Source organism: Odontesthes bonariensis, chromosome 18, assembly GCF_027942865.1.
Source record: "Odontesthes bonariensis isolate fOdoBon6 chromosome 18, fOdoBon6.hap1, whole genome shotgun sequence".
Classification (NCBI taxonomy): Eukaryota; Metazoa; Chordata; class Actinopteri; order Atheriniformes; family Atherinopsidae; genus Odontesthes; species Odontesthes bonariensis.
This window is the reverse complement of record NC_134523.1, coordinates 34,139,095-34,163,035: the sequence shown is the minus strand read 5'-3', so window position 1 is coordinate 34,163,035 and position 23,941 is coordinate 34,139,095. Positions and strand designations below refer to the sequence as shown.

Sequence of the window (23,941 nt, the reverse complement as noted above, 5' to 3'; positions counted from 1 at the left end):
AGAGAGCAGCTCACTGTGGCTGTAGTATTGTGTGTCTTACTGTTGTTTGACAGAGCTGTGGTAGTGATGTGCGATGACTTTGTAACAAGGCCTCAGTGGTAGTTATATTGTAGCTGTTAGTCCCATGTTGTTACTTTGTGGATGTCAGAAATTTTTAAAAGATCTATTATTTCATGATGCCATAAAGAAATTTGTCAACTCTACCAGTCAGACAATCAAGTCTACAAAATGGTGAAAAATAACGCTGAAACATGACATTTTGTCACTTTCATCCAATTGTTTTCAAAAAATCGAAAGAAGACAATTCAATTGAATTCAGTTTTATTTTATATCAAATCAAAATCAAATCAAATTTATTTGTATAGCACATTTCATGTACAAAACAATTCAAAGTGCTTCACATCAAATAAAAGCATTGCAGCAGGGACTGGAAGAAGCATTAAAAATACATAAAAGAATATAAAGAGAAACAAATAAAATGAATTTAAAAACAAGCAACCATCTAGATAAGTTCAAAGATACTGTGCAGATTTCATGCATAGACACATGAGAAAAGAAATGTTTTTAACCTGGATTTAAAAATGTCTACATTTGGTGAAAGTTTAATCTCCACTGGCAGTTTGTTCCACTTATTTGCAGCATAACAGCTAAATGCTGCTTCTCCATGTTTAGTCTGGACTCTGGACTGGACCAGCTGACCTGAGTCCTTGGATCTAAGAGCTCTGCTGGCTTTATATTCTCTGAACATATCACAGATGTATTTTGGGCCTAAACCGTTCTGGGATTTGTAAACCATCAGCAGGCTTTTAAAATCTATTCTGTGACTGACTGGAAGCCAGAGTAAAGATTTTAAAACTGCTGTGATGTGTTCAGATCTCTTAGTCCGGGTTAAAACTCCAGCAGCAGCGTTCTGGATGAGCTGCAGATGTTTAATGCTCTTTTTGGGAAGTCCAGTTTAAACGACATTAGGTTGAATACTGATTCTGGTAATGTTTCAGTCCTGGTTCTGTTGGACCTCAGCGCTGCGTTTGATACTGTAGATCACAGAATCCTGTTGCACAGGCTGGAAACCTGGGTTGGACTTTCTGGAGCGGTCCTTAACTGGTTCAGGTCCTACTTAGAAGGCCGGAGTTATTTTGTCACAATTGGCAGCTATGAATCTGAGCGAGTGGCCATGACTTGTGGAGTCCCCCAGGGGTCAATTCTTGGACCTCTTCTGTTTAACTTGTATATGCTCCCTTTGGGTCAGATATTACAGAACTTTAACATCAATTATCACAGTTATGCAGACGATACACAACTTTATGTGTCTCTGTCACCAGACGACTGCAGCCCAGCAGACGGACTGTGTCAGTGTCTGGAGGAAATACCTGGATGAGAGAGAATTTTCTACAATTAAATGAAGACAAAACTGAGATCATTCTGTTTGGTAGCAAAGAGAAGAGGGTCAGCGTTGGTAAATATCTTGAGACTAGGGACCTTACAATCACTGACCAAGTTGGTGACCTGAGTGTTGATAGACTCAGATCTGACTTTCAGCAGCGACATCAAAGCTGTCACCAAGGCAGCTTTTTACCACCTCAGAAACATCAACAGAATTAAAGGTTTCCTCTCCCAAAAAGACCAGGAGAAACTCATCCATGCATTCATCTCCAGTAGACTCCATTACTGTAATGCTCTTTAACACTTTGACCAGAGCTGTTTCAGTGCTGTGATGACGTCTGAAGCCTGATTGAAAGTTATCAAGACTTCCACTTTCATTCAGAAAGTCGTTGAGCTGGTTAAATACAACTTTCTCAATAATCTTAGATATAAAAGAGAGATTAGAGACAGGTCTGTAGTTGTTCATCATAGAGGCGTCTAGAGTTCTCTTCTTTAGGAGGGGCTTAATGGCAGCTGTCTTTAGTGACTTGGGAAAAATGCCTGATGCCAGTGAGCTGTTAACTATTTGTAGGAGATCACTTTCTACTGAGGTAAAAACAGTTTTTAAAAAGTTGGATGGTATTATGTCCAGAGAACAAGTTGTTGATTTCAGATTTCAGATGCCGAACTGTTTCCTCTAGGATTTTTAAAGCAACAATATTAAATTGTGACATAACGTCAGAGTTATATCTAGGTTTTAGACACAGATTAGTTTTCTTGTTTGTCTGTGTTACGTGAATGTTTTGTCTAATTGTTTTGATTTTTTTATAGGCTAAAAAAGTTGGCAAATTTGTTGCATTTATCTGTGGAGAGGAGGTCTGGGTTTGACTGTTTAGGAGGATTTGTGAGTTTTTCAACCATAGCAAACAGAGTTCAAGAATTGTTGACAAAATAAATCAAAACAAATGTCATCTCAAGGCACTTCAATTATACAATCCTATTCAAGGCAATTGTAGTTCAATTCATTGTAATCACAATCCAATCAAATCCAGTTAATTACATTCAAAATTTGTTCAATTCATACATACAGAGCCATTTAAAAAACAATTTCCTAGATAAGGAAACCAATGGATTGCACCGAAACTTCCCTTCAGTCCAATTTCCCGTCCTGAGCTTGCCTGAGGCGACTGTGGAGAGAAACGACTCCCTTTGAACAGGAAGAAACCTCTGGCAGAACCAGACTCAGGAAGGGTGGCCATCCGCCTCCACCAGCTGGGGTTTGAGAGGACAGAAAAGAGGGGACAACAAACACTGTAACACCATTCAAAGGATACCTGTTGGAACAGGGAATAAATACAACAGTAATGCCAAATGTACATAATTTCATATGAGAAATTATATATAATCATCCTCCTCAGTACTTAGTCTCCAAGTCTGTTCATACCTATTGTCAGATCCTCACTGTCACTTATGTGGAAAGTCAAGTTTGTGCTTGTTGTCGTGTCCATGTCAGGTTTTTCACCGTCACCGTCATAGTCAGGTTTTGTTTTCTTAATTTCATAGCCATAGTTAGGTTTTTGTATACCGGCTCAGCCACACCTTTTGTTGGTTTGAATTTAAATAAATCAAGTTTTTTCATTGGGAATATATGCATCCTGGTCCTCCTACACCACCATGCCACACACCACCATTCTGACAACAAATGCATGGACTAGTTTTTCTGCATCACTCTGAGACAAGATGTTCCTGATTTTAACAATATTACGAAGGTGAAAGAAGGCAGTCCTAGAAACCTGTTTTATATGTGCGTCAAATGATCAATTCTGGTCAAAAATAACTCCAAGGTTCCTCACTGTAGTACTAGAAGCCAAGGAAATACCATCTAGAGTAATTGTATAGCTAGACAATTTCTTCCAGAAGCGCTCGGGTCCAAAGATAACTTCAGTTTTGTCTGAATTTGTCTAAAGCAGTCTGACCAACCTATTGGTTTCATCTGGTTTCATAGATAAGTACAGCTGACTATCATCAGCATAGCAATGGAAATGTATGCCATGCTGTCTAAATGGTGATTATCTCATTACGGTCATTTTGCAGACGCTTTTATCCAAAGCGCACACACACACACACACACACACACATATATGTGTGTGTGTGTGTGTGTGTGCTGCCAAACATTGGGGTTGGATCTGCTTTGAGGAAGCATAACTCTGTGTTGTAAGGTTTAATGTACAGAATGTCTTTCTCCACACTATTTTGTCATTTTGGAGGCTGCTGATCTTCTTGGGATGTTTGAAAACAAATTCTTACGTGTTATCTTGCCACATATTTGTAAGTGCATTCCAGCTTCAAACAGCTGTTAGCACTATTCTTCAATAGGACTTCTGTATGTTTCCATCCCAGACCCCCCAGATGTTAATTCAGCAATGAACGGCAATGAGTTGTTTTCTAAGAAAGAAACCTTCTTAATGCACACATTACATCAGGCTGAAGATCGTAATTCAATATAGAAACAAACAGTGTCTGTTTCAAGACAGATCATGTCTGTTTTCTATTTTGCATATTTAGGTATTTGTAATAATATAAATAATGTAAAAACTTGAGCTGTACTGTAGTATACATTTATTATTAAAATTCCTCAATTTGAATATTAATTGATGTCATTTCAGCTTGGATCTCTCACAGGTCATACATGTATATATGCACATGTAAGTGGGGTCTTTCTGAATTTTCTGCTGCACTACCAGGAACCTGTCAGGTTACATTTAGAGTTAAAATTAGCCTCACATGTCAATCAAACCTGGGATGTAAGACTTTTTTAGAGAATATTCTTCTTTGCTGCTATTTTCTTTTCCTTGAAAATCCTTAGTTTATTCTCCAGAGTATTACACTGGTTAAATCCGCTTTAGTGATGTCGACATAAGAGGCTTCCTCTTTCTCAAGCAAAAAGAGGCTATTTGAGTTCACTGAACTCGTTTTTTTTCACATCTGCCGAACAGTTACTAAGAAAAAACATGCTTATGACCAGTTAATCTGCCCTCAATTGTTAAAATGAAGTACCACATTCCCTGTGATCTGCACATTGCTAGTCTGGAAACCAATCAAAAGCAGACATAAAGTGGTGATGTCAAATAATTGTCAGAATTGCCAAACATTGATCTAGATTAACCTGCATGCATTTCAAATACTAGTTGTAGCTGTGCTGAAGGATCCCTAGCTTTTTGTTTTTTGTTGTTTTTTAACCCTCTGGAGTCTAAGGCCTTTTCAGAGACTTTGAGGCAGTTGTCACCACCTTGACATTTTCAAGTATTTCAACTAACTGTAAACATCTATGCAAAAGTGACACATATGGTTGTATTCGGAAAAGCCTAACAAAAACAATATGAGAGTGAAGTGAATGTAATACAAACAAGTTTTATTTAAATTGAGGGGAAACACAACTGTACAAAAAAAAAAAAACAGGTTTTAGAGGTCTTCAAACAGTGCAAGAAAACACACTATAAATATATCTAGCCAAGACTTTTGAAGGTTGAACCTTGTAAACAAAGGTTTTGGCTGCATAAAAGTAAAAAGTGCAGTCAGAAATGTTTTTTTGTTTTAATACAAACTGTAAAAAAGTAATTGTAACTCCAGTCAGTGTCTCTGAGCGTTGAATACTAATTAGATGGGTGTGTAACACCCCTGATTCCCCCCACCCCCCTGTCACTCTCCATGTGATAATTGTCTGTCACTGGCAGGACATTGCTGCCTCTCCCCACATGCTGGCTGAATGGGGCGTGTTCTCACCTGTGAATAGCCACTCAATCACCTGGTACTTTACATGTGAATAGCGATAGGTGTGGCCTAGGAGGCTGCTGCAGTCTGAGACTACAGAAAATCCAAAGATTTCTGTTCACTCTCTTTAAAAAGGGCCAGCTATATAATTTATTTTAAAATATATATATTTGAAAACTAGAAGTTTCAAGGTTTTTAATGGTGTCACTTATATGTTTGAATGACAAAAACTCAGAGTTACAGATGTGTTTTTGGAGATGTGTCAAAAATGCCCACCGGTGGGCATTAGATCTTTTTGTCAGAACAGTAGTCAATTTAAGATTTTAGTAACATGTTGCTGACTAATTTATCATAAGTGTAGCTCCATGTTACATTTCAGGCATTTATGCATCTAAAATTTTGTTTTTGTGTGTTTACTGTATTATACCACATAACACCAACACCTGGCATTGAGTTGATGATTCATTGTTTTTTAATGCATAGGTCTAAGTTTAGTTGTAAGGCTAATAACTGTGTATTAAAAGTGTATCTATCTGAAAACATTAACTTACAATAACTATCTTAGATTTACAGTTGTTGGACTTTTTGCAGTGATCAGGGCTGTTACATGTTTTTTGATAAAGAATTTCACCTACTAGCTACTGTTTGGTATGTTTGGGATGTTTTTTTCACCATATACATTTACACTGTAGTGTAACTTGATAAAATGTAAGGATTTACAAGAAGTTCCCACTATCTGAATTAACCTGGTTTGACCGACACAACGTAAAGATAACATACAACACAACCTGTTAATTATATATATGTATATATATATATATGAACTATTTATGAAAATGATATGACCAAAGACATGAACCTTAAAACAAACAGGAGAAATGCGTTGAATATGGGTGATTATATAGGACACACTTAGTGGTTTAAAATACTACGGGGAATGGTGAGATATTTACTCCATATTATATATTTGCTATTATATTTGATTTACTCAAATAGTCGAGGCTCTTTTTTTTACTATTTGCAGTTAAAGACTAACATCTTGAAGTCATTTATCATTTTAACAGTGAATTCTGTCGACACCCATCGTAACCGTCTGAAATGTAAAAGAGGGCAGACCTTACTTGGGTTGACACTTATGCTCTGAACACACCAGGTGATAGCCAGCTGGGTCCAAGTGGGTTTCTCTCGGTTCCGCGTCCCAAGGCCTTCCTTAGTTATGGGTGACTTTCGTGGACTTTGCCTGGAGTTGAAGTTGCCTGGACAGGTTGCCCTTCTGAACCGGAGGGGCGGGGGGCTTCTGCCCAGGAGACGTAACTGGATGGCACCGAGGACTTGACCGTAAAGAATGACAAAATTGTCCAAGTGTTGGAGTTGGTTTGGTTGCTGACCAACTCTGATGAGGTGAACTTAAATTCACAAAATATTAACAAAAAGTTGATGAGCTTTTTTTTTTTTTTTTCACATATTTTTTTTTTTTATATATACCCCTTGTCCTGTCCAGCATCATGGCAGCAGAATTGTAATATGAATACCGTTTATGCCAAACACATTTGCTATGCCAAGGGAAGCTTTATTAATGTAAAGCTCCCCTTGATACCCATCAATTGCTTATTTCTTTATTTTTGTTACAATACTTAACATGTGATAGTGCAGAACCGAATCGGGGGACAGGGAAAGAGGGAGAGCAAAGAAAAAGAAATGGAACAGAAATGGGAAGAAACAATCAGAGAAAACAATGAAAAACCAGACAACCAGCTGCTACACCTGTAAAAACAAAACGGAAGACAATCCACGGTCTTTGTGGGGAATCCAGCCTTAGAGCCACCAGGAGCACCTGGAAGCAGACAAGCAGAGAACAAACACACAAATGAACGAACAAAAAAGCAAAAGTAGCAGCAATCACATATAACACAACTGTGGATACAGATGACCTCAAACCACAGGACAGTGGTATCCCAACGGTCATCAGGCAAGTGGCAGGGTACACCCTGGACAGGCCGCCAGTCCATCACAGGGCCACACAGAGACAAACCAGACAAACAACCACACACACACGCTCACACTCACTCCTAAGGACAATTTTAGAGACACCAATGAACCTAACATGCATGTTTTTGGACAGTGGGAGGAAGCCAGAGTACCCAGAGAGAACCCACGCATACACAGGGAGAACATGCAAACTCCACACAGAAAGGCTCCAGCTGGGAGTTGAACCTGGAACTCTCTTGCTGTGAGGCAACGGTGCTAACCACCACACCACCGTGCAGCCCAATAATGAACCAAACAATGTTATTTTCCTGTGTTAACCGTGGAATACAAAAAGAAACAGCAGGAAACATAGGTTCATAGTTGCATTACTTCATATAAATGTCCAGTTTACTGACTTCATTTGGAATCAACTATTCAATACTACAGACCACTAGGGGGTCAGTGTGGTTCCATGGGCAGGTTAGTCATTTTCCAAAATAATGTTTTCTTCGTTATTCTTCCAAGTATGATCGTGAAAAGGGTCTTAAAATGCAGCTTGTGATTTCACTGAGAACCTGAAAGAACCTGTACAAAGATATGAGGCACATTTAATATAGTTTCAAGATTCGACTGAAAGTGAATCTGAGTAAAGTCATTTTGAGAGTTCCATGAGGTTCAAGATAAGGTAGGAAGTGGGTTAGTCTCCAATGTTCTCCTAAGAGGGTCCTTTGTTCAGCTTAGTTGGCATTAAGTTGTTAATGCATCCCATGTAAGTTTATGGCGCAGGTCTCTGACAGAGGCAGTCCCAAATACTTTCAGGGCAAAGGTTTTTGTAGATATTAGACGATCTCAGTCTCTTCCTTTGTGTAGGACTCCCCATCTGGTTCCTACACAGAAAAATTTGTCTTCCAAAGGTTTAAGTTTGTATTAATTCCACACTTGAGTTCACTGCAACACCATATTCACTACTACATTTACTCTTCATAGAACCCCACAAAAACTGTGGTTCTTCTTTCCTTTCAGTTTGCAGAACTATACCATTATTACCAAAATGTAAAGTGTATCAATACTTGAACGCTGGCGCGATTTGCTGCCGCTGCTCGCCGGTAGGCCTACTTGCTGCCCTACTGCCGCTGCTCGCCGGTAACTTTTAAAGTTTTAAAACTCACCTGGAGCCTTTTTTCTGGCCATCTACGCTACCCGAGCCCTCGTCAATAATGTGGACCGGTAGGACATACATCCTGCTTGTCTGCGTCTGGCTCCTTCTACTGCCTGTTAACCTGCAAGTGGCTGGTTTGCTACAGTACTCGGCCACTGAGCTGCTCCAGCTGCGCTGTCACTCGCCTGGACCCGCGCCAGAGGCACTCCACCTTCACCCAATCATCATCTTCCAGCCTCGCCGGAGATACATCCACCAAGGGTCCCGCCGGGATTTCCAACACAACAGCTCAACAGCAATAAAATCCATCTGGTCCAGCTCTTGACGTCGCCCTCCACGCTCCACCAGCCGGGCTGTCGACCACAGCGTGTTAGCCCGCCTAGCTCGGTCGGCTAACACCACCATCAGCTGCGACAACACCTCACTCAACTTTGGACTACTCAACAGCTGCTCACTGACACGCAAGGGACATCTCATCCAGGACTTCATCACCGACCGTAAGCTAGACTTTCTTTGCTTAACCGAGACATGGCAACAGCCCCAAGACTATTTACAGCTGACTGAATCCACTCCAAGTGGGTTTGTTTACACCTGTCAACCCTGTGTCTCTGGCCGGGGAGGAGGCCTCGCGATAATCTATCGCGAGAACTGTAAAGTCTCGCCGGTGCCCGTGCCAGTCTCTAGCTCGTTTGAGTCCATTGTCTGTCAGTTGTCTGGTCCCACTCCAACCATTATTGCCACTGTCTACCGCCCCCCAAAACCGAATAGTGACTTTTTAAATGATTTTACTGCTTTTCTCACACATTTATCCTCTCTCTCACCAAACATAATACTGCTGGGTGATTTTAACATCCACATGGACAATACCAATCTGCCTCTCACCAAAGACTTCACTTCCTGTTTAGATGGTTCTGGATTTCAGCAACATACCACTATTCCCACACACTCCAAAGGACATATTCTGGACTTAATCTGCTGCTCTGGTGTCACCCCTCTCAACATAACAGCTGATGAACTCCCCATAACTGACCACTTTCTCCTCTCATTTACAGTGAAGCTCACTCTCTCAATCGCTAAAACACCACGCCTCATTTCTTTCCGAAACATAAAGAACATTAACCCCTCCACTCTCACTGCAAGTATCCACTCTTCATGCCTCCTCGATATCAACAATCTGTCCACCCCCGATGACCTGGTCTCTCACTATAACACTGGTCTCCATAATATTCTTGATTCTCTGGCTCCACTGAAAAACCGATCTGTCTCCTTCACCATCTCCGCCCCCTGGTTTACCCCCGATCTCCGACTCATGAAAGCCAAAGGACGACAACTGGAACGACCTTACAGAAAAACTGGTCTCACTATTCACAAAGAAATATACAATAACCACATCTTACAGTATAAGGACTTCATTGCCAGCACCAAATCACACTACTACTCCAGCCTAATCACTGCCAATCAAAGCAACTCTAAGTCACTTTTCTCCCTACTCAACAATACCACCAAACCCCAGGACTCTCTCCCCCCTCACCTCTACACAACCTCATTCTGCAATGCCATCATGTCATTTTTCACAGAAAAAATCAAGAACATCCACCAGAACCTCGGATCAATACCTCACCTCAGCACCCCAGTCGACCTTCCCCCACCTACACACTCCCTCTCCTCCTTCCATCTGCCTACTCTCTCAGAAATCACAGAGCTCATCCAGAAATCCAAACCATCCACCTGTCAATTAGACCCCCTCCCAGCCCAGCTTGTCAAAACCTGCTTCCCTTCTCTGGTCCCTCTCATCTCCGCAATCATCCACACCTCCCTCACTACTGGAACTGTCCCTACACCTTTTAAAACTGCAGCCATTACCCCAATTGTAAAAAAACCTGGTGCTGACCCCTCCAACTTCAACAACCTCCGTCCTATCTCCAATCTACCCTTCATTTCCAAAATCCTCGAAAAAACAGTGGCCTCCCAGCTCCATTCTCACCTATGCCACAACAATCTGTATGAACAGTTCCAGTCCGGTTTCCGCCCACTCCATAGCACTGAAACAGCACTCATCAAATTCACCAATGACCTCCTCATGGCATCTGACTCTGGACTACTTACCATCCTCATCCTCCTCGACCTAAGTGCAGCCTTTGACACCATCTGCCACACCACCCTCCTCAGCAGGCTATCTTCCATTGGCATCACCCACACTCTCCTGGACTGGTTTACCTCCTACTTCTCTGGCTGCACTCAATTCATTCAACTCAAGACCCTCAAATCAACTCCCTCCCCCGTCACCTCAGGTGTGCCCCAGGGCTCTGTCCTGGGGCCCCTCCTCTTCATCATCTACCTCCTTCCCCTTGGCAATATCCTCCGCAAATTCAACATCCACTTCCACTGCTATGCTGATGACACCCAGCTCTACCTCACCACTAAACCTTCGTCCTTCGTCCCACTAATTGCATATCTGAAATAAAAGCTTGGTTCACCCAAAACTTCCTCAAATTAAACAGTAGCAAAACGGAGGTTCTCCTCATGGGCACAAAATCCACTCTATCCAAAACCAACAGCTTCCCACTCACTGTTGACAACTCCTCCGTCTCACCCCTCCCCCAGGTTAAGAGTCTGGGCGTCATCCTGGACAGTACACTATCCTTTCAATCCCATATCAATAACATTACCCGGTCAGCCTACTTCCACTTACGAAGCATCAACCGCCTCCGCCCCTCCCTTACCCCCCACACTGCTGCCATCCTTGTCCACAGCCTCGTCACCTCCCGCCTGGACAACTGTAACTCTCTCCTCTTTGGCCTCCCTCAAAAATCACTCCATAAACTTCAACTGGTCCAGAACTCAGCTGCCCGCATTATTACAAGAACCCCCTCTATCCACCACATCACCCCTGTCCTCAAACAGCTCCACTGGCTCCCTGTTCAGTTCCGTATTCAATACAAAGTTCTCCTAGTAACATTCAAGGCCCTTCACAATCTCGCCCCCCCATATCTGTCAGATCTCCTCCATGTTTCCACCCCCTCCCGCTCTCTCAGATCCTCTTCTTCCACACACCTGTCTATCCCCTCCGCCCGTCTCACCACCATGGGCAGCAGAGCATTCAGCCGCTCTGCCCCCCGCCTCTGGAACTCTCTACCACCCCTGCTCAGAAACACAGAGACACTCCCCCATTTCAAATCACAACTCAAAACTCATCTGTTTAAAACTGCCTATTCCATCTGATACAATTCCCTGCCCCCTTTTTTGTTGTAAATGATTTTCTGTGTTTTATTAATTTTACTGATTACTGGTGTTTTACTTCTTTTAATATTGATGTGTTTTATTTTGATGTTTTTTATCCACTTTGTAAGGTGACCTTGAGTGTCCAGAAAGGCGCCTCTTTAAAAATAAAATTTATTATTATTATTATTATTATCATGTGTATAGCGGAAAAAACATTCTCTCTCTCTTATCTTGTGTTTCAGTTCTGCATGGAGTTAAACCAGGGGACACTTCCCAGTATACGGAAGTGGAAATGGCCCAGAGGGGTGTGGAAAAGTATTGTGTCTGAAAAACCCACTGGACATTCCAGCAAGGTATGGCAGCCATCTTTAATAGCATTAATGTTATGCTATGATTGAAAATCAAACAGTGGCTGTATTCGAAACCGCATACTACATACTTTCAAACTGCATACTTCCATACTGCATACTGCATACTCATCGATCAGACAGTATGCAGAGCGTTTACCCACAATGCATTTCACTCCTGCCCGAGCCGAAATCAGCCGGCCTGAAGCTGATTTCGCTTAAGCTCTAAACTCTGTAAACTTTAGCAACATTTGAAACATTTTCAGGCGAGAAAGTAGTCGTTTAGATCCCCAACGTGTTGAAAATCTGACAAAATACCGGCTATTTACAATATTTTTCCGAAGAAATCGGTACTACTAAAGCTAGCCGTAGTGAGCAACGCACTTCCGGTTATTTTCACAAAATAAAATACCCGTTGCCTTTTATCACAGGGAAAGCCATTACGATACAATTGGTGCTTTTGTTTTGAAAACGGGAAGTGAACCTACCCTTGTTGTAGCTACCTTGAAACTGCCGTTTTGACAGGAAATGACGATCGGCGGCGTCACGTTACGTTGCATCTTGGATAGTTTGAGTATGAGTAGTAACCTCATGATGCATACCCAACATTTCGGCGAATCTAGTATGCATCCGGGAACTTCTCGCTTACTCAAACTCGCATACTAACTCAAAAAGTTAGTATGAGTAGTAGGAGAAGTAGGAGAAGAATGCGGTTTCGAACACAGCCAGTGACTGTTCTGCAAGCAGCTCTTTGACACCACAGCACGTACCATCCATCCATTTTCTATACCCACTTAATCCAACTCAGAGTCGCTGGTGAAAGGCCGGGTACCTGAACAGCTCACTAGTCCATCACAGAGCCACACAGAGACACCAATTAACATAATATGCATGTTTTTGGGCGGTGGGAGGAAGCTGGAGTACCCGGAGAGAACCCACACATACATGGGTAGAACACTGTAAAGCCCCAGCCGAGATTCAAACAAGGAACCCTCCTGCTGTGAAGCGACGGTGCTAACCACCACACCACCGGGCAGTCCCCAGCACTTACTGGGTTTTCTTTTTGTTGTTGTTTTTTTTTAATCTAGCAACAACCGATATTGTGGAAACAATGAATATAACTAAATTTCCCCGCTGTCAAAAAAACAGAAACCTATTTACTGATTGCCTAAATTCAATAAACATGTTTTATAGACTCCATAAATACTGCCCGTGAATTACAATAACAGGCAAATCACCACCTTTAACCCCTCTGCAGATTGAGTTCTCATAGTGAGAAATAGAGAGAAATGGCACATATTTAGTTGTTTTTTTTACAGATGTTAATTTCATGATTTAAGTGCATTTTTTGTGTTTGTATCTTTGCTTTTACTTTGTTTTATTTTGAACACATACACATGGTGTTCATGTTTTTTATCCACCCACACTTTTTATTTATGCAATTGCTTCTTCACTTTGCAAACACATAATTTCCTGACAGCACATAATAGTTAATTTTCATTTCATGGATACTTCAAGCTGATTTTAAAATAAGGAGAAAATCTAGTAGTTTTATAACTATGACAAAGTCTTCACTGACCTTTTATATTTAATAACTCTGTGTAAAAAAAACGAGGTCTTATATCACAGTATACTGCTGTTACACAACAGCAGATTTCCCCAATGTTTGTGCAGCACTGATGAAAAAAATCAAATCAAGTTAAGCTCAGGAAATCAAAGAAGCATTTTTATGTCAAGTGTTTCTATGAAAGACCTATCCATGATTCAATCTCACATTCAAAAAGTCATATGCAAGTTGTATAATGCGGTAGAAAGTAAACAATGACCCCATATATTCATTTACATACAATAAACTATTGTTAGTAGTCATTGCATTGTTTTATTAATGAATGTATTGAACAATATCTAATGCTATTTCCTATGATCCTCTGTTCACAGGTAGAGAGTTACTCTGGATTTTTATGGGACAGCTCATCAGGTATTGCTCTGAAGGATGCTATAGTCCTGGAGTCTCCTATTGTCAACGGTAACGGGAATCATGCATATCCCCGACCATACTTGGCACACTTTTTAGTAAGTCATGGTAAAAAAAACACAGATTGCAGTGTTCAGAAAAATCATGTGTTACTAAAACTGGCAGATGATTGTAGTTATAGAACTTTTTATAAAAAAGCTGAGAGTATGTATTTTTGTCATTACCTCTGAATTAATGATTACACAGTCATTTAAAATGGCAAACAGGATATTTATTTTTTAAATTTTTTATTCTATATAGACATTAATATTTCCAAAAGTACTCACTCACCCATCCAAATTATTAAATTCAGGTGTTCCAATCACTTCCATGGCCACAAGTGTATAAATTCAAGCACCTAGGCTTGCTTGAATTTTACAAACATTTGTGTAAAAATGGATCACTCTCTGGAGCTCAGTGAATTCCAGCGTGGTAGTTGTGAAATTTCCTCGCCACTACACTATATTGCATTATTTTCCACTACACTATATTCCATAGTGTCAGTGGTATTATAATAAAGTAGAAGCGATTGGGAACGACAGAAACTCAGCCACGAAGTGGTAGACCACGTAAAATGACAGATGTTGAGGCGCAGAGTGCGCACAACTTCAATCGCTACAGACCTCCAAACTTCATGTGGCCTTCAGATTAGCTCAAGAACAGTGCGTAGAGAGCTTCATGTAATGGGTTTCCATGGCCAAGCAGCTGCATTCAAGCCATACATCACCAAGTATAATGCAAAGCATGCCGCCTCTGGACTCCAGAGCAGTGGAGACACATTCTTTGGAGCGATGAATCACGCCTCTCCATCTGGCAATCTAATGGATTAGTCTGGGTTTGGCGGTTGCCAGTAGAATGGTACTGGTCTGACTGCATTGTGCCAAGTGTAAAGTTTGGTGGAGGGGGGATTATGGTGTGGGGTTGTTTTTCAGGAGCTAGGCTTGGCCCTTTAGTTCCAGTGAAAGGAACTCTGAATGCTTCAGCATACCAAGAGATTTTGGACAATTTCATGCTCCCAATTTTGTGGAAACAGTTTGGAGGATGGCCCCTTCCTGTTCCAACATGACTGTGCACCAGTGCACAAAGCAAGGCCCATAAAGACATGGATGAACAGGTTTGGTGTGGTAGAACTTGACCTCAGCGAGAACACCTTTGGGATGAATTAGAGTGGAGCCAACATCAGTGTCTGACCTCACAAATGTGCTTCTGGAAGAATGGCCAAAAATTCCCATAAACACTCCTAAATCTTGTGGAAAGCTTGCCCAGAAGTGTCGAAGCTGTTATAGCTGCAAAGGGTGGGCAGACGTCATATTAAACCCTATGGATTAAGAATGGGATGTTACTGAAGTTCATATGCGTTTAAAGGCAGATGAGCCAATACTTTTGGCAGTATAGCGTATATATATTGTTAGATCTCCACTTTTAACCCCTGTACAGGTGGTCTGCTCCAGCTCTCTGTAAAAGGGTTAGAGCTCTCAGCTACACAGGGGACTGCCTATTGTAGAATCTGGGACTGCTTAAGCTGGTGACTAACTACCTACGCCTGGCAACTAACTACCTACGTCCGGGTGCCTACCCTGCTTACTCTGATAATACATCTAACTGAATGACCTTAGAGTAAGAAGTGGATGTAGATATTGATGCTGCCTCTGGAGAAGATTAACATAGACTTGTTTTTTTGTATTGTAAAGGTTGACAAAGGTTTGAGTTTGAGTTTATTTAAAGCAGGGACAATACATATTAATAAACATATACATGTAAATATGCAAGATTATAGCCAATGGCTAATTTCCATCTTTAGTCCCTTCGGCAGATTGATGTCAACAACATAGGATAGTAAAATCACTAAAACAACAGTAACAACAATTAGAATAGTTAGCCTTCATGGCCAGTGTGAAAAGAGGGAATAATTACAGAGAGAAAACACAATAGGACAGAAAATAAAAAATAAAAGCAAGAACAATGAAGAGTTTAGTGGATCATAAAACACATATACATTTTAGGCAGGATTGTGGCAACAGTGCCGTTCCTCCAATAGCCAAGCTTTAAGATGTTTGGTAAAAGAGGTCAGAGTCGGCAGTTCACGTATTGTGTGTGGTATTGAATTCCAAGTGTGAGAAGCACGAACAGAAAATGTGGTTTGACTAAAGACACTCTTTTTGAAAGGAACTACACAGTCACCTCTAGAGCCAGCTCTTGTTGATCTGTTTGAGGTTTTTTTCACAAATTCTTGTAATGGAGGAGCTGCTTTGCCGTGGAAGATTTTGTAAATCAAGATAGCATCGGTGTGTTTAACAGTGTTGTCCCAGTTTAAGCGCTCATGTTTTTTTAGTATCTGACAATGATGGTACGTTTTTGTTTTTTTATCTAGTACTTTCAGAGCTTGTTTATAAACTATTTCAATCGGTTTTAATGTTGTCTTACAGGCCGATGCCCAACTTGTTAAACAATAGGACATGTGTGACATGATCATAGTGTCAAAGTACAGTTTTGCTGACTCAAGAGTTAGATTGTTTCTAATAAACCTAAAGTTGGACAAGTTGAACTTAATTTTATTTACAATGTTTTTTATCTGTCGTTTGAAAATAAGTTGTGAGTCAAGAGTGATTCCTAAGTATTTAAACTCTTGTACCACCTCAATTGTTTTTCCTTGCACTAAGACGTTAGGATCACCGTCGGTATTTGCTCTTTTTGATAAGTACATACAAACAGTCTTGGATATGTTCAAGTATAGTTGGGATTTCTCAAGCCAGTTAAACACATTTTTCATAGCATCTGTCAATTCTTGCGCAGCGTGTTTTTTATCCTTTGCATGGTTTCCCAAAGTAATCCCTTGCCCATGTGTTTGGATCAGCTATTGAATGACAGTTGATGCATAGGTGTCTAGTTCATGCCCTGTCCCTAATGCCTTGGAATTTTTCCTTTACTGATTTAATAATATTCTTCAACTAGGGGGAGAAATATGTAAATCATATCCAATCTTTCTTTGAGGAACATGTTTTTTAAACATTTCAATTGTTTTTCAGGCATTTGTTGACAAACGAGAGATCATCTGCCCATCTTTGCCCCTCAAATACTCTCCTTGCATGGATACTGTTTTTATACAAAATAGTGAATACTGTCACCTGTTAAATGTCAATCCATTTTATTTACGTGTTGAACACCTAAAATGCAGGAACGGTTGTATTTTAACAAATTAACTTAAATTTGTTGTTTTCTTTTTTTTTTGGTATTCTTCATGAGGTCCCAACCTTTTCCGATTTGTGGTGACCAAACTGATACATTTTTAAGTAAAACATTAGAAGGCAATATTCATTCCTGTTCATTGTAATAAATGTAGTTACAGTAATTAGGCAGTTTGGAAAAAAACAAACAAACAAAACTCTTTCTTAGGATTTTCAAACTTTGACATGTGGGTCCAATTCAGGAAAAATGTATGGGTTATGTTGTGTGTGGGTTGTGTAGAAGCCAGTCAAGGGGCAAATAAAAAATAAAAGCTGAAACAGCTCAAGCAGTGTAAGGGCCAACAAGAAAAAAACATTTTTCTCCAATAAGTAGCAATGCTAACAAAACCAGCATATATTTATGCATTGTGACTGACTTTTCCCACCAGGTTGGTTCAAATGAGCTGACGGTGGTAAACATTCACATTCAGCCAACAGCCCCTGCAGGAGAGTCCATCTGCAAAAACAACAATTCGGATGACGCCAAGTGTCGGCACCTTTCGCCCACCATCCAGGAAACACTCAAAGGTCAGTCTGTCTTGACAGACTAATCCATATGAGCTCTTCCACACATCAAAGCACATATCTTAAACGGAGCAAGCAGATTCACGTAATGGGTTCAATAAAACCTGAAACAACCTCCGACAGATTACATTTCTTCACTGTTTTTCATTTTTTCCTCTGCAGGTGAAAAGGAGTTATTGGTCCTGGGAAACTTTGGCTCCCCTTCTCAGAGCCCTGAACTTGACATTCTGAGAAAAGAGAAGCTCTTTGCTCTGGTACCATCCACCCAGTTCACCAATATTAGCACCTGCTCCCCACAGGGCACGTGCTGTCTGGATAATATCTGGGTCAGCCGCTCCCTGAAGAAGATCTACTCAGGTGGGTACACACTGGACTAAAAGCGTAAAGATACGGTACTATCCGATGCAGTGATATGCCCGTATACGTCATATATACGGACAATAAACGGGAAAATCCGCACCGCATACCTGACGGATTCTGTTTTCAGATATAGAATAGAATACAATAGAAAAATACTTTATTCATCCCCCAAATTCAAATTAGTCAAATAGCTAAAAAAAAAAAATAATAAATTTGAGAAGAACATGTCAGCAGTCCCTGTTAAAAAGCCTTTTGGCTGTGGGGACAAAGGACCTCCTGAAGCTCTCAGTCCTGCAGCCTCTCACTGCAGCTGCTCGTCTGTCCTGCAGGATGCGGTGGAGAGGATGTTTATTATTCTCCATCACAGAATCTAACTTCCTCCTCATCCGTTGCTCCACCACAGCACCGAGAGGGTCCAGCCTTCTGCCTACAACAGAACCAGCCTTTTTCAGCAGTTTGTCCAGGCGCCTACAGTTTCTGTCTGTAGTGCAACTCCCCCAGCAGACAGCAGCATAGAACAGTGCACTCTCAATGATAGTGTGATAAAACATGCACATCATATCACTGCAGACACTGAAGGACCTGAGCCGTCTCAGGAAGAAGAGACACTGCATCTATGTTGGCAGACCACTCCAGTTTATTATCCAGCAGTGGTGAGAGTGGGAATTGAACCTGCCAACATTCCGGTTATTGGACGACCCACTCTAACTACTGAGCCATGGGGTCAGCGCTAGGGGCCATGGCTTGATTTCTGTACCATCATCATGTTGTACAAATCACCAGCTGGACCAATAAACACATTACCATTTCAATAAGCATTTATGAAATATCAGTATTTAATGAACATTTTATAAAGTAGTCTAGTAAATCAGGTGTTTCACATCTACAGAACTACACATATGAATGAAAATATATCAGACGGAAAAAAAACAGACCAAAAATTTTAAAGAAATTCTTTTTTTTAAATTCAATTTTTTTACAATTTTAAAGAAAATTTAAATTTAAATTTTAAAGAAAATTTTTATGAACACAAAAAAATCTACAGTTTCATTTCAAAATAAATGTTGATGCCTCTTGGAGGCTGCGTCATGCTGCATACACCACTCTCTGTGTTGTACTGTGCAGGACTTTCTCTGTAGCTCGGAAAGCTGGCACCCATCTAAAATGTCTGTGAGATTTGTTGGCCTCCATTCAGGTGGATACACTTTCCATGTTTCCTTGTGTTCAGTGTCCGTCTCCTCGTCACTCATCAGGCATGCAGGCACCCTGCAGGCACCCTATCTGTACTCCTCATCAGTTAAAATGGAGCGAGCAACAGATCGCTGCAAACTTAAAAGCTTAAACAGAAAACATTTGTTAGGTATTACCACAGATTCTATAATACTACCAGATTCGCAACTCACGGTGCATTTCCGGTTTCCAACGAGGCGATTTTGGTTGCAGTTCCACCCTCTTTCCACGTGGGGCGCTCAATTTTTGGAGACCAGAATGAATGGAGTCCTATGGAGCTATATGCCCTAGCGTGCCCTTATCTCAAGATATAATTTTTTCTCTAGTAATTCGAATGTTGTGTTCGAAAGAGGATGTTTAGAAAATACCCATGGCTGAGTTTTAGATTTTTAGAGCCACTCATTTGCTTAAAAAAAGGATTTTAAGTGTATATGACGTCATACATGGCTTACGACCGGAGATGCCGCTTTACGGCAACAATCCTGCTTGTTGTTGGTCTCAAAGGCAGCAGCGTTTTCAAGGAAGAGCTGTAGTAAGAGAGAATCTGTGGTAACATAAGCGGAAAAAGTCCATCTTAATTCTGTTGTCGCTTGTTATGGAGCCAGCCGTCAAGCGGTGCCTCTGGTCGTAATTCATTCTTTCGCCGGTCGACCAGCTGTCATTAGCACAATGCTAGCGCGTTGTGGACAACAAGAAGCCAACCTGTAAGAAATCAAAGGGATATATGTACTCGTTCAGTAGATTTTTGACTTGAAACCCATGTTGAGCTCTCAGAAACTACATTAAAATCTGAGCGCTCTTGAGGGACTTAGGTGAAACTGACCACTTGTAGCATCTAGCTCTATTGGGCCCCATTCATTCTGGTCTCCACCGACGCCCCCAGTGGAATTCTGGTGGAACTGCAGCCAAAAAGCCGGTACAATGGGGCTTAATAGTAAGTGGCAAGGCTGTTAGATAGATAGGCTGTGGTATTACTCTTGATAATGATGACAGCTATAGGTCAATGAGGACACTTTTTTTAGTCAAATATGAATGTTTAATCATCCATCATAGCAAATAAAGGCGTGAGCAAAATGAAAAACAAATAGGTTGTGTTCAAGGTTGCACATGCAAGTTTGATCATCTGTCAAGATTTGGTAATGATAAAGTCAGGGCTGCTTAAATGTTTTTACATTTTTAAGTTAGTTTTTCTGTTTTTATTAACACCTTTAAGTTTTTATGTCCTGCCGGCGGCAAACTTTCAGAATATCCGTCAGAAGCATATTTTTCTGCACATTCTTGAGCATAACTTCAGTTAGCACGCATGTATTAGCCCCAAGTGATACCGAAATAGCTCCGGTCTTTTAACTTTTGAATGACATCTTACTTGTTCCAATGGATGACTGTTTACCCTGTCTACTGGGGCACAATAGTGAATTACTCACTGATGCGTCAAAAGTATCTGGACCTTTTCTCATGCGTACGGCTCAAACCAGGTGCGACGGATTTTACTTTGGAGTGGCGCATTGAATATATTACCACTATAACATTTGTAACAAAAACCAGGCTGGCATTTGACAATGGCATAAGACAAATTGTGTTACCTGAGAAATAGTCTCTTTAAAGATGACTACGTGGGTTTGATCATAGCTGATGTGCCCTTTTGTAAGACTCAATGGGCATCATACAATTTAGATTCGAAAGAGGAAGGGAGAGGAAGGGAGTGTCGTAAAAGGTGTGAATGTTGTGGACGAGAAACAACCATAAATAGGGAATGGCTGGCACACAGACCCACACTTCACAATGTCACAACCAAGGCAACCAAGAAGGATCAGTGCTCAGGAGGCTTTAGCAATTCTACAGAGCATGTCGGACTGTGAATCTGATTGTGGAGATGTGGACCTCGCATTTCAGAATGGAAACGTTGTCACAGATTCGTGACAACGTCACACGGAAGCGCAAGTCTTTGTCTGCACTGAAAATATATTCCTTTGACCTTACGGGAACAGAAATGCAAGGACTATTTCAATCCTATGTCACTAAGCTAAACTGAACTTATGATTTTTTATTTATTTTTTAACCCTTCGATATTAAACTGGGATTCTGGACCTTGATCCAAATACTCAAGCGTTTCAGAAGAGGAGGACAGGGCAGCCGTTATCTCTTCTCCATCACTGGCACAGGCAAAATGTCAGTTCTTCTCCACACAAGTCATCTCCATCACACAACCAGCAAGTGGCTTAAGGTTACTGGTTGTAGAAATGTGGCAACAAGCTTGTACACGTTCACTCTGGTGCAGCTATGAGACAGATTGATATTAATATTATTTCTTATGTTGAATGCGGTGCCCTTTTTATCAAGGTATTTTCCCTCATTTAATGGTGCGAATGCTACAAAGGACCTCTAGCAGACAAACAGGTCTACAATTGTTGACACCAGGTCAGCAAAACTAATTTTTTATTTGCATCTTTGGTTTCAAACTTTGGTTTCCTTTTGAGTCAATTGCATTTAACGTCTTTTGTTTTGTGCAAGTCAAGTTCAATTCTTGAGTCACTCGACATATCCAGGTTTTGTCTGAAGTCATTACAGAGAAGTTCAAATTTAATATTGAGTCTGGCAAAGCCGATCTCAATTGAGTGAATGGGTAAATAAAAAACACATTGTAAAGCACTTTGTAAAACCAACCCAGAGTTGTTGGTTTTTTTATCTGTGTACATGTATATCAAGTATCTACGGAAAAGTATTAGGGCCAGGCATAAGAAAAAATATTTATATTTTGCCTGTCGAGAATAAAGTCGACATGTTGAGATTAAAGTCGAAATGTCGAGAATAAAATTGACATGTCGAGATTAAAGTCGAAATGTTGAAACGACTTTATTCTCGACATTTCGACTTTATTCTCGACATTTCGACTTTATTCTCGACATGTGGACTTTATTGTCGACATGTTGACTTTAATCTCGACAGGCAAAATATTAATATTTTTTCTTATGCCTGGCCCTAATACTCTTCCGTAAGTATCACAATATTCTGATGTCCTAATTTTTGTGGTTTAAATCCTCACTGAGTAAATCCTTTGGTACATTGTGCTACATTCAGTCCCACGTGTCTGTTAACTTTTGGTCTCCTTTGTTTTTTATAGGCCACTGCATGGTAGTGCGGGAGGGCTTGACTAATCCCTGGATCCCAGATAACTGGTCATGGGGTGGTGTAGCGTCAGATCACTGCCCTGTGGTGGCTGAATTTTACGCAGAACCATCTTCTAAGGAGCTGAACAGACCAGGTATGGCAGTGGTGGACAGAGAAGACATTATGCCCAAGCATGAGCGGTGACAGCAGTCACAGTAAAGATTATTCTGGATGACATCAGAGGGACATTGACCCACGTGTATCGTACTATGTCATTGTTTTCTGTGGAGCACAGTTTCCCAATGAATGTGAAAAAGTGAGAAGATTGCCTTCTGCGTTTCAGTATGTATAATATTAAATGATAAGTAATTAAGCCATATAAATGCTAAATATATATACATATGGTGTACTTTAAAAAGAAATGTGCCAAACATTTTCTATATGTATATAAAATAAAGAGAAGTTAATAGCTCTGCTGTGTCTGACCTCTCATAATTGCAAATACATCGTTTATTTAGCTGGTTATCTGAGTGACCCAGAGGTGCTGTAATAAGCCTCTTACTTTCGTGATGATGATAAGTTGTTAAATGTAGTAATTGGAAGCTTTGCTCTTGAATTATGAAAGCCATTCTTGTGCACGTTTGAGCTGTTGTCTTCCTGTGGTGGAAGTGAGGTGCTAGGAAACGCTGTCATCTGAGGTTTCTACTCACCCTTGAACTCACTGACCAACTCCATACTGCTTTTAAATGAAGCAAAAATCATTTATAATTTGTTTAGTATTTTATTATTGATCACAAATTAATAAAAAACTATAAAAGTAAACACAATATTGGTATTACATTACAGCACAGGAAATTAATATATATTTTAAAACACAAAAGATGTGCAGGTATGGAGTTGATTTTTGTTTGACATTTGATATTTATATATTTTGTGTATATGTGTGACTGTTGTAAACTCCAAAATTAGCTGCCACAAGGTGAGAGCCAGGGTACACCCTTCAACGGTTGGCCACTCCATCATAGGACAAACACAGAGACGAAACAACCCTGCACAAACACACTGACTCCTAGGGTAAATTTAGAATCACTATTTAACCTACCATGCATGTTTTTGTGGTTGCAACGCTTGTACTGAATCTTTCCACTGAAGTGCATAGAAACAGTTGAAACTTAAAAATTTTTTGCAAGGACAATAGCCGCTTTCGGACAGACCGTTCTAAGAAAGTAGTTATCAGAACTACCCTCCTCGAATTTCGTTCTGATAACTATCCTTCCCCAGCGGAACTGTTTCAGTCTGCATTCGCACATGAGTCGGGACCTGATAGGGACTGATGCGCCGCGCGCAGCCGTCTGCTTCAGTGACGTGTTAGCTGTTAGCCGTTTAGCGCTACATTCAAACACAAAACAAAACGGTAAAAGTAAGGAGAGTTGAAAAAACACCACCAAGAAGCTAATATGGAGAGCGGGGAGGCCACCGTGTTCATGGTCTGCATGATGGTGATATTAATCATGGACAATCACATCAGGCGTCTAATATCGAGGCTGGAAGAGCTCACAGAGAGAGTCAGGAGATACTTTTTTATTTCATGAAGGAAGAAAGGAGAGCAGAGCGCTGCAGACAAATGAGACCAGTGTAAGTTTAACTTATC

General features: G+C 40.7%; 1 protein-coding gene across 1 annotated transcript in view; it reads left to right on the top strand.

Moving 5' to 3' along the window:
• eepd1 (endonuclease/exonuclease/phosphatase family domain containing 1) overlaps positions 1–22,762 on the top strand; it is a 50,729-nt gene extending 27,967 nt beyond the window's left edge. The window contains exons 3-7 of the mRNA XM_075449505.1: positions 11,725–11,835; positions 13,768–13,902; positions 17,457–17,595; positions 17,755–17,949; positions 22,304–22,762. Coding sequence (XP_075305620.1) covers positions 11,725–11,835; positions 13,768–13,902; positions 17,457–17,595; positions 17,755–17,949; positions 22,304–22,494 — 771 coding nt within the window. The 3' untranslated portion in view covers positions 22,495–22,762. The remainder of the gene's footprint in view (positions 1–11,724; positions 11,836–13,767; positions 13,903–17,456; positions 17,596–17,754; positions 17,950–22,303) is intronic.
• Positions 22,763–23,941: the final 1,179 nt, after the last annotated feature.